The sequence below is a fragment of the Haplochromis burtoni genome, unplaced genomic scaffold (genome assembly GCF_018398535.1).
Source record: "Haplochromis burtoni strain Fernald_Lab_line unplaced genomic scaffold, NCSU_Asbu1 Contig_4, whole genome shotgun sequence".
Classification (NCBI taxonomy): domain Eukaryota; kingdom Metazoa; phylum Chordata; class Actinopteri; order Cichliformes; family Cichlidae; genus Haplochromis; species Haplochromis burtoni.
In genome coordinates this window covers 4022301-4033365 of record NW_024582365.1, presented here as the reverse complement: position 1 = coordinate 4033365, position 11065 = coordinate 4022301, and the positions used below count along the sequence as shown (strand labels likewise).

At 36.5% G+C, this 11065-nt stretch overlaps 2 protein-coding genes across 2 annotated transcripts; both read left to right on the top strand.

The window, feature by feature from the left end:
* Nucleotides 1–588: 588 nt before the first annotated feature.
* LOC121814467 (LRRN4 C-terminal-like protein) lies at nt 589–2417 on the top strand. Its single transcript, XM_042220486.1, has 2 exons — nt 589–721; nt 1309–2417. Exon 2 carries the CDS (start codon nt 1311–1313, stop codon nt 2103–2105), a length of 795 nt encoding a protein of 264 aa, XP_042076420.1. The 5' UTR covers nt 589–721; nt 1309–1310; the 3' UTR covers nt 2106–2417.
* A 203-nt stretch (nt 2418–2620) lies between these two features.
* Nucleotides 2621–5276, top strand: si:dkey-34l15.1 (thiosulfate:glutathione sulfurtransferase). The gene is made up of 4 exons (XM_005913382.2): nt 2621–2758; nt 4382–4510; nt 4721–4883; nt 5108–5276. Exons 1-4 carry the CDS (start codon nt 2746–2748, stop codon nt 5160–5162), a joined length of 360 nt encoding a protein of 119 aa, XP_005913444.1. The 5' UTR covers nt 2621–2745; the 3' UTR covers nt 5163–5276.
* The last annotated feature ends 5789 nt before the right edge of the window (nt 5277–11065 follow it).

Genomic DNA, 11065 nt, shown 5'->3' with positions numbered 1-11065 from the left:
TGCAATAAGTATGTAACACTATCAATATGATAACCTACCTCTGTGGAAGTAGAGGTTGTGTTGCTGTTCTGCAATGTATTGACACATAGTATTTTGGAAAGTAACAGTGAAGGAATTTTATCCTGCAATTCCCCTGACTGGGCACATCCAATTCTGAGCACTTGTTTCTGATAAAAGATCTTCAGTTCTTTTCAAAAGTTACAGAAAGCGTATCATTTCCCCACGCATATCTCAGCTGAAAGTTTTTTTTAATAAAGTCAAGGTCTTTGCAAAGTAATTAAGATTTTTTTTGTCCTTAAAGATTAAAAATGTTGTGAAACATAAAAGGTACTTTGCCCGCTTTAGCACATTAAAGGTTAAGAACAAAATGAGGTTTCGTTCATTTCTCTCCAGCATCTCACAATGGGGGCTACAAGAGGTGGAAGGGGTCTTTAATAAATACACATCTGAGCTTAAAAAAATCTGTGCAAACTGCAAGGTCACGGATGGCCAGTTAGAAAGCTTGCTAAATAAAAAGAAAATTGTAGTGCACGAAGGGGAAAAAAAGAGTAAAAAGAGGGGGTGGGTGGAGGCCATGAAGGCAGAGAATGATGAGGGGTGTAGATGAGGAGGAGAGAGTCAGAGAAAAAGCTTTGACTGAGAACAGTTGAGAGCACAAGTGAGAGCAGCCATAGTGGAAACAAAGTACTTCAGACTTGAGACGCCCACCAGCATTGAGCAGGTACTGTAGACCCATTTCAGTATTTTCTTTTTTTCACTTTATAGCTCCATGTTTTACTTTTAGAGGTTTAGTCATAAATATTATCTTTTAACTGCATTACAAATATTCTCTGAGTTTTATAATTAATTTTATAAACTGACCAGACTGAAAATCAGTCAGCTTTTTGTCTGTTTTGGGTTCCCACAGAAGTCGCCTGGCTTTCTTCCAAGTACAAATGTGTTTGCAGGACTGGACATTGCAGATGTATGAGTATACTCAAGAGCATTTATGAGCTGTAAACTTAGGCAAACTACATCCCAGTGCCTCAAATCCAGCCAAAGAACTTTATTTTGTGTGTCACCACACTTTTGTCTTTCTCTCTTTTGATACAGTGAAATGCCAAAACAGAGAGCAAATGTTAAAGTCTCACTGTCATCCTTGGTACCGCTGCAGAGCCTCTGCTTTTTTCATTAATCAGAAATTACAACCAAATTCAGTAACAAGTTCTGAAAGATATTAGACAGGAATATTTTAAATATATCAATCAGTATGTTTATAGTTGTAAAGTGACCAGTGACCATATTTATTCTTTTCATTTCTTTTCACAGAGATGACCTCATTTTGCAGGAACCTGGTGGCACTTGTCTTTCTTGTCTTGCCTCCCATGCATTCCCATTTCTTCACCAATGCTGCGTCTGCTTCCCCACCCATCACTCGTCCACAGATCATACACATGACTGACATGGGCTCAGAAGGCCAGGATGATTATGACTTTAATAAGGAGGAATATGACACAACCACAGCTTCTCCTAGGATGGTGTCCTTCCCAAAGATGGACCTAGAACCTCTGCTCTGCGAGTACGACCCCTGCTCGGAGAACCAGGTTCCCTGTGCTGCACTTTCAGAGCAAATTGGGTGCCTCTGCCCTGGGATGAGTGGAGCTAATGTGCCTCCTCATCCACCACGTATCCAAGCGCTGGTGCCAGTCAGTGCGGGGAGTGACAGAGGGGAAATACAGGTGCAGTGTTGTGCTCCATCTTCAGTGGTATCTGAGTACAGAACAGTCGTTGAGGGAAGGGACAGTGAAGTCCCAAAGTTTGGGGATGCGTCACGGCGGGGTTTGGTCAGATCTTTGGAAGTGGGAACTAAAGTGTGTGTGGTGGCAGTGAACAACGCAGGAAGCAGCGATCCTTCAGAGTTTTCATGTAAGCGGTATGAATGTCGTCAATCTCCTGTCCTCACAGTGATGGCCTGGATTATAGGAGGTTTATTCGCTCTCCCTTTACTGGTTGTTATAGGGACTCTGATCTGTGGGACATATGAGAAGTTTCGAAAAGGAAAGAGAGACTCTACTGATGAACTTACTAAAGTACAGTTTGAACACTGCAGTTCTGTAGTGGTGTAATCAGTGACTGTAGAATTTAAATGTTATTTCAATTCCCTCAAAGAATGTGTAAATACGATTATAACAATGTACATGTAAAACGTAACGAGAACAAATAGTTTATAGTGCTCTTTTGCAGTCACCATGATTTTATTTGCCGGCAAATTAACCTCTGTAGATTGTTTATTTTTTAATATATCAGAAACAGAATGTAAAGTAAATATTATTTTTAGAAGACTGATTGATTGTTTTTGTAATAAAATGATTTAAATAGGAACTATGTTTGTGTCAACTTGATCTTTTTTGCGACCATTAAAAGGTTTGTGCTCACTGCATATGATCCTTTATGCATATCACACTCGTAATTTTACTCGCACAAAACACTTAAACGTAAAATATTTAAACCACATACTTTACTCTGTGAAAAAATATTCAACATATGCATTTATTTAAATACCTTTTACTTCCTTTTACTTTGAAGAGTGACAAATTGATTTGTTTGGCTAAGCGATGAAGTCTCGCCGACTAAGCCCCGCCCTTCAACGGTATGCGAGCCAATGAGACAGCACCAAACAAATGTATCAGGAAGAAGATCCAGTATTGTTATACCGTTTGTGATTGTCGATGACTTTCATATTTCTAATTTTATCCAACAACCAGTATGGCGAACACAGGTGAGTCTTTTTAAGCCCACTCTTACAGATACGGTTAACGTATGTGAACTATAGAAGGCTACTGTCTGAATTTGTTGAATGAACTGAAACATGTCAAACGTAATGAGTAAAAGACGACTATTTTTAATTGTGACAACCCAAAACTATAGCAGCTTAAGAAGCATTACCGTGTTTTCATAAAAAAAATATTTATATGTTTTCATACACTTTGGTGAACTGTTTCCATAGGCTGTATTTCTCTTTCTAATATTTACAGAAAGGAAAAATTGTAGCATGACTCAGCAAACAGTAAAGAGATTAAAGTGGAGGCACCAGTCTCCTTGAGGACTGTACTCGGTTACTCTAGCAACAAACAACAAACTGATAATTATCTGCATACCATAACCTGTTGCATCAGTCCAGTGTACCTTTAGTCATATCTTACCGTCTAACACTCTTCACACGATCTGATAAAAGCAAGTACGCCTGCCTTTATGGAAAATCTGCCTGTAAGGAATGTACTATGAAAGTGGAGTTTGATGTCAAGTTCTGCTTTTAGGGAGTCTTTAAAGGTTTTTGTTTTTTTTCCTGCTTGAACTAGAAGCCAAATTGAGAAACTAATTACAATATGTGGCAGCTTAGTCTGGCGTGTTCTTCTTTTGATATCTGAACTCAATACTCTGCTTATGTCACGGCCTTTTATGTTCCAAACACCCAAAAAGTCCAAGAAAAGGTGGGTGGCAACGGGAGGTTTGTTTTAGAACACACTTCTGACTTCATTGTTTAAAATTAAATGGTATTTATTTCGTGGAAAATTATTAACAAAAATCAACCAAATAAATTCTTAAAACTTAAAATTAAATTAAAGTTAACTTAAATTGCTTTAACAACTTCAAAAGTGGTCAAAAAAAACCTTTTTTTAAACCCTCCTGACATTTGACTAACAAAAAACATCTTTACCACACCCCTCCAGGGTGCTATTAATCACTTGATTAATGGGAGGGTCCATAAGCTAATAAACCAATCACTTTCCAAAAATAAAATTAATTACGAATTTACATAACAAAAACTAGGTCTGCATATTCTTACAACTTTAAAGAAAAAGAAAAATATAACCTGCTGTTACATTACCATTCGAATGTAGCAGCAGAAATTAAGACCAGGCAATGTTTCTGCAATCTTCTATTTTCCAAATACGCTGCCATGTGATTGGCTGATTAAGTATTTCAGAGGATAAACAGCTGAGCAGGTGTACCTAACAAAATAGCATGGGCATGTACATGTAATTATGATGTACAGGTTGTTGTGGCACTAACAACAGAGCCAAGATAGTGTTTGGATCACTACATGACGCTCTACATATGTCATGTTAGCATTGATATCTGTGCGGTTAGCATTGGTACATCCTTCCTTGTCAGTGTGTTTGCATGGACCTTTTTGGGCAGTTAGAGCAGGTGTCATATTTCATCTGACCCTTCACATGAACAGCAATTTGTTTTCTTTGACGAGGATCATCAATAATGCATTCTTGTGTCAGGATGATTTGTGACATGAAACCTGTATTTGAGGAGTAATTGGTGTAGTTTTATTTAATCTGATGAAAGGTTATCATACTGTTTCTTGTGTTTCCTCCTATGTTTTCAGGTACCAAGGAAATCTCCTATGAGGAATTGAAGGCTCTTGTGGGAAAGAGCCCGAATCTCATTCTGATTGATGTCCGCAGTGAAGAGGAGGTGGCAAAAGGACATATTCCAGGATCCATTAATATTCCACGTCTGTCAAGTTTGTTTTATTTAGCATTTTGCGCATATATATATATATATATATGTGTGTGTATGTGTGTGTATGTATATATAATATATACACACACACACACATAGATCCTTTGCATGTGTGCTGTGGTGAATGTGGTTTATCAGGTTCTGGCAGTTATGTACTTGTTGTTCATGTTTTCTATCTTTGTCTCTTTTTTCATTCCTCCAGTTAATACAGTAGAGGGCGCTCTTAAAATGAATCCAGATGAATTCAAGGTTAGGTACGGAGTAACAAAGCCACTGCTGGATGCACCAGAGCTGGTTTTTCACTGCCAGATTGGCAAGCGAGGGGCAATGGCTACCACCAAGGCTCATCAGCTAGGATACGTGAAGTAAATAAGTCACTACCTATACAACAAAATACACATATATACATACATACATGCATACACAAGGCCCAACAAAAACTCCAAGTGTCCTTTAATTATACAAAGTCAAGTTCTTTTTTTTATGAAGACATTTTTTTCATATTATTGAAAAAGTGCTGCTTTTTACTGCATTTACTTGACGTAATAAAGACAGTTTTCATCTTTTATGTCTCTGTTCTCTGTTTCAGTGCACGTAATTATGCTGGTGCATACAGCGAGTGGTCGAAGAAAGAAGGAAAATGATGCTAAAGGAGAGTTTCATATTTATTTATGAAAACAGGAAGCATAAAATAAATATTGGTATTTTTCAGACTGTACACTGAATTTTATATTAATGAATAAATACATATAAATAAATAAACTTTTGTGTCATGCTGTAAGACCATGAAAATATTGGAAGTTCATAAAACATGTGACAACATCCTTGATATTCCTGAGGTATTTTAACAATCACTAGTTTGCTCAAGGTTTATAAAGGAGCTCTAGCTTTTTGCTAGTGAAGCAGTGTGACATCTTTTTAAATGTTTTACACGTGTGAATTTAGAGTGCATAGCTCAAAAAGACCTAACAAGTCTCCGATTCTTAGCTTTGTACCACACAACTTCTTGTAGTGTATGAAATTAATGTGCATGGACATTAAAAAGTGTCGAAATGATGCCTTCTCTTCCCCCTCTTACTGCTTTCACACTGGTAATAATGAAGTCTCATATTTGTTCCAGCAGCAGCGTTAGAGCTACAGTATAACACTTCCCACATCATGACCTTAACTTTCTTTGTGATTGTGGGACCTAACTAGGAATTTTTAATCCCTTATTAAAATAAAAAAGAAAGAAGGAAACATAAGTTATATATGTAAGCTGTAAACTGTCGGTTGAATTTTGTAAAATTTGTTGTTCATATCAAAAAAACAAAAGTATTTAAAAAATGTAGTTTGTATAGTATTTCTACCTTATTTTCTCAAAATTTTTACCTTGGTACATTTAAATTTTGAGATAATAACTAATAATTTATAAGTTACAGATGACAATAAATGTTTATTTTATCTCATTTTACTTTATCATTTCTTTTTTTTTTAGTGGCAGAAAAATATTTATTTTTCCAAACATAAGTGATTGGAAAAGAAAAGGTGGGAAAAAGAAGAAAGATTTAATAATGAACATTCACCACTAAGAGGAGCTACAACTCAGTGTAAAGGTCTCAAAGCGGGAACCATCGGTAGAGATGTTTATGCTGTTGGCTACTATCCAGACAGTGTAAATGAGAGGCTCCCACATTGCCTTTTGGTAGTTTTGAGATGTTTTGATAATAATCTCTCAGCCACTACTACATGATTCACAGTCTGGTATTTTCAAGAATTCTGCTCCTCATCAGGCATGTGAGGATGTCCCAGCACCTCCTGGCAAATATTAAAGGATATGTATGTCAATCAGCCACTGAAAAATATATAATAAATACCACCAATCATAAGTCTGTGTCATTTCCAGTGTTATGTTTTTTCTTCTATTTAATTACATTCCATTCTATATTCTTTCATTTTTAATAGTGAATAAAGTGCCTTGCAGTGTGAGCAACAGACTTGCAAACAGGAGCCAGGCTGCAGAAGAAAAAAAGTGCTTTTCACATTTCTTATAGCAACATCTGGCAGATTATCAGAATCAACAAGCTGCTCTATTGGTAGTAATGATGACAGCGAAAGCATGTTTGCTATTTTTACTATCCTTGATTTATTATCATTTATTAATTTATTATACAGGTAAAAGTTTCATCGCGATTAAAAGTTCCAATCCAGGTATTCAGCGCAGACTAATGAACACAAACCACATATGTAATGCAGATCATTACAAGAGCAGCTTTAAAAATATAGTCACACTGACCAAGAGACCTATTCTATTGTCTATTGCTCCAATAAGAAGAACTTAAAGTCTCCCCTGTCGTAATCACTACAGCTCCTTCTGTAGATTATTCCAAGAAACAGGGACCCAGGTCTTTCCAAGTAAATTTTAATTTGCACATTCTGTTCTATAGTGATACCTAAATACTTGGATTTGCATCCATTTAACACTAGCTAAAGTTAAATAAGACTTAATAACATCATAGGAAGACTGCAGAAATTCAAGCATTTGTACTACTGGTGGAGATGAACAATAGATAATTGTTTCATGCGCATTAAAATCGAGTGCAGTGTTTGATAAATTATCACAAAGGTTATTTGTATGTCCATGATATGCCACAAATATCCTGGACATAATAATGTTTAGGTTCCCCTGATAAAGAGTAAGGTGCAGTTTTTTCTTTGCCTGCTTTAATGGTATTTTTTAAATGTACATTTTACATCTATATGGTTCTTATTAAACTTTATTGCTATGGATTCTCTGTTATCAGCACATTTTATGTTGAGATTTCACATCATGTCACACATTTGTTGATATGTTCAAAGAAAATATGCAGTTTATTAGTTTGCATCATTAAAAGGCCAAAAAGGTTCTCTTTCCCTTTTCTGAGAACAATTAAGACTTTAATAATCAAAAAAAAAAAAGAGGAAACGTGTTTGGAGCAACTCTTCTTCGGGTATGGTCCAAAAATATTAAAAGTTTGTGAAGTGACTCGTTTCATTGCTTCCTTTATTAAATCCCTTAGCATATTACACACTGGGAGCATCTTTTATGAAATGAGAGGAGACAAAGTAGTCCCATATATCACTGAAATAAATCTTTCAATTATTCATGAACCACAATAGTTTACATTTTCAACAACAGGCTGTTATATGCATAGCTGAACTCTGATCATCAAACTTGCTGATGGATGAATTTTTTCCACAAACACATATTTATATTAGTGCTGTAAATCTAGATTATGAGTTCTATTAATTCATCAAGGTGAGTTCAAGGTTCTTTATAATTATTTTTTTTATTGTTTAGGTCTATTGCCTTTAGGATAATGATTGGTTAGGTTTTACTTTGATTGAGCTGGGAGTGATGGATGGGGGTAATTTCACTTCACTTCTTTTACTTTAGTTATCATGGATATCTTAAACAAAGAGGAGGAAATGAGGTAGACTAGATCACATCGTCAGTTCATTTCAGCAATACTGAGTATTCTACTAAGAGCAGCACAAATTAGCAGTTCACCCAGTGAGTGTGCAAGAGGGAGGGGGTGATATAGGTCTACTAACCAAAATAATACACAACAAGGTAAGTTAGATCAATGAGAAGAGTCTGAACGACATCAAACAATATTTCAGATAGGAAGGATATCTCTTCTGATAGAAATTACTGGGCACTGTGAGAGGGGTCATGAGGAATGAGACTGGAGAACAGGATTCATCCAGAGGAGAGCTGTGTTAGTGCAAATTATCATCATTAATATTACAAAGAACAGTAATTATTTATCATCAGATTGGATCTTAGTGAAAGTACTGATGCTGTTTTTTTTGTTTTGCATTCAGACATTAATCATACATGTTCACATAGTACAAAACAAAAGCCGCATTTGACAGTTAAATAAAGAAACATCACTCATTGTGTGCGCACTGCTGAGAAAAAGGGAGCCCGGTTCAGTTAGTTTCTAGTTTGTTTCATGAAAGTACCAGTATTATTGGGAAACAGACATAATTGGGCTTGACTCAACTTTCAGCCATCCATCCAACGTTCCAATCACCTACTGATTCTGATAACATCTCCGCCTCTCATTTCAAATTAAAAAACACTGCTAGAAGGACAGAACCACAACAGGCTTTCACCTGGGCTATCTATCTTAAATCCAGTAGCCTTTTAATGCTAAAAGAAGGCTTTGTGCTGCAACAAACTCTAAATCTGGCCCTCTTTGTTTCTTCTTCTTTAAAATTCCGACCTTTGAAGTTAAAACCGTTGTCTTTTACATGACCTGCATATAACAAGAAGTTAACAACATGTTGTGAATTAAGATGCTCGTTTTGCATTTCATTGTAGTTTTGACACTGCAGGCATCTTGAATTACATTGTTAAGGAGACTAGTTTGGATTCTCATTGCATCACTCTTCTCTTTATCTGAGTCTTCATGACATATTGACCTTGTTGACATTTTTATCAAGGCCAAGGAAAGGCGGGTAGGATGAAGAAAACGCGAAGGACTTTTAGAATGTAACCTCAGTTTTATGTAGGAAACAGGTGTGGCTGACAGGTCTTATCGGAAACATGCCTGTTGGAACTTGGCTAATGGCTTTTAAAAGGGGCTCTGTGCTAAAATACTTTCCCTTCCCTCCGGCACGCTCTCATCTGCTGGGGAGAAGAGTGGCTGGTTTGGGTTTTGTTTGCTTTTGGTAAACTTCCTTTCCTTCAGATACATTCATCATATACCTGCTTTCTACTGACAGCAATTCCACATGTCTACGAGCTTAATTTAATAAAATACATGCTTGTTTATTTAAGCCCCCTGTCTGTCTGGTGTCTGTATTTTGTCTGAGATTTGATCCGGTTCATGACACATAAATAATTAATAAAATACGCATAGGTATTGTAAGTTCATTGGGGAATCAAATTAATAACAATACTAATTTTTTTATTTGTATAGCACCATTCAAAATTGAAAAAAGTTATTTACAGAGGGGAAAAAATTAAAAGGTTCATATAAGCTACATGAAAATAAAAAAAAAAAAAAAATAGAGCGTAAAATTTTACACACATTCAAGTTTTTTAAGAGAGAGGGAAAAAAGGGAAAGGGAAAAAGAAAATAGAAATAAAGCCCTCTGTGTGATTTAAAAGGCCAATAAAACAAAACAAATCCAATTCAAATTTATAATTCACTCTATTGTGGCCAGATTTAGGAATGTGGGACCTCGTCATCACATATTACTGCTACATTACACTTCTGTTTCCAATTATCCTCTGGAGGATCACTGGGACTTCACGCTGACTGGGACTGCATTCTGGTTCCACGGCTATTTTAAGCTGAAAGTAGCGGTTCACACAACATCACAGAGTCTGGTAATAACCCTACCACGAGATTCCTTTTGAGTGAAGTGGGAGGTCAAAGGTGATTGGGATTTAGCCAATAGCAGTGCTTCCTGTTTAAACAGAAATAGCTTAAATCCTCAGAGACGTATGGACTATGAGAGGGACTGGAGAATGAGTTTGATTAAGTCGCGCCAAATCAATCAGAAACTGAATACGTGAATGGGAAACTAAAGGGATGTTATTTTGATTCAATAAACATATGTTAGAGGAGATTCCCTATTTAATGAATAATTGTTGTTTTATTCAGGAAAATAATCAATAAAATAATTCCATATCAGTAGGGATTTTTTTTAACCACTACTACACCACAAGTTTAAACCATGGAGTTGTCTATGTGGTCATGGCTGTGTGTCACATACAGCAACATGATCAAACATGTAGGAGGGAAAGAAAGGGGAATGTGCACAGGCAGGCAACTCATTATCTCAAGTAATGTGACTCAATCTTTATGGCTTCCTTTATTCCTCAGGGACCTCTGAACCACAGTTTCTATGAAAAATTAAAAAAAAACAAAAAAAAACAGTCTGGCCTAAAACTGACCGCGGAAAGTAATTTAAAAAGAAAAAGCTTGGCCTCCTTAGTGATGATCTCCACCTTTAACAAAACTGCTGACCTTATCAGTACATAAGGGCATGTTAGAAAAACCAGTGAAGACAAAACAGTGACTATATCAGCTATCAGCTCAGTCTGTGCATAGTTTTCCTTCAGCCACCTGCGTTTGCTTGGTTTTACCTGAGAGAAAAAGCTGAATAAGGAAGTCAAGCCATTCATCCAGGAATTACTCACCTCCCAACGATCACAAGATTTACTGAACATAGTCAGTCACTGACTCTATGCTGTATACTTTTTTGCCTGTAAGTAGTTGTTCCAGAGTTGACAATGAACATGAAAAAAACAGGCAATAAATTTAATCTTTTAAAAAAACTGGCTGATCGGCTGTAACCTGTTAAAAATAGCAGATACTTGCTTCCATTTCTGTTCTGTCGATTCCGCTTTCCATATTTGACGAAGAGAGGAGCTCCTTCTTTATCTGACGTAATCCTACCCTCACAAGTGTGACCTCACACACACAAATAGCATACAAGCTGCCTGAAGGGTCTCTGTGTTGGAGTCTGTCTAGATGTATCGTTGGCTGAGTCGTCGCTTGCAGACCTT

Coding starts and splice junctions, on each gene's coding strand:
- LOC121814467 (XM_042220486.1), top strand. CDS start 1,311: ATGACCTCATTTTGCAGGAACCTGGTGGCACTTGTCTTTCTTGTCTTG.
- si:dkey-34l15.1 (XM_005913382.2), top strand. Junction 4,511..4,720: donor AGGATCCATTAATATTCCAC/GTCTGTCAAGTT, acceptor TCATTCCTCCAG/TTAATACAGTAGAGGGCGCT. Junction 4,884..5,107: donor CATCAGCTAGGATACGTGAA/GTAAATAAGTCA, acceptor TCTCTGTTTCAG/TGCACGTAATTATGCTGGTG.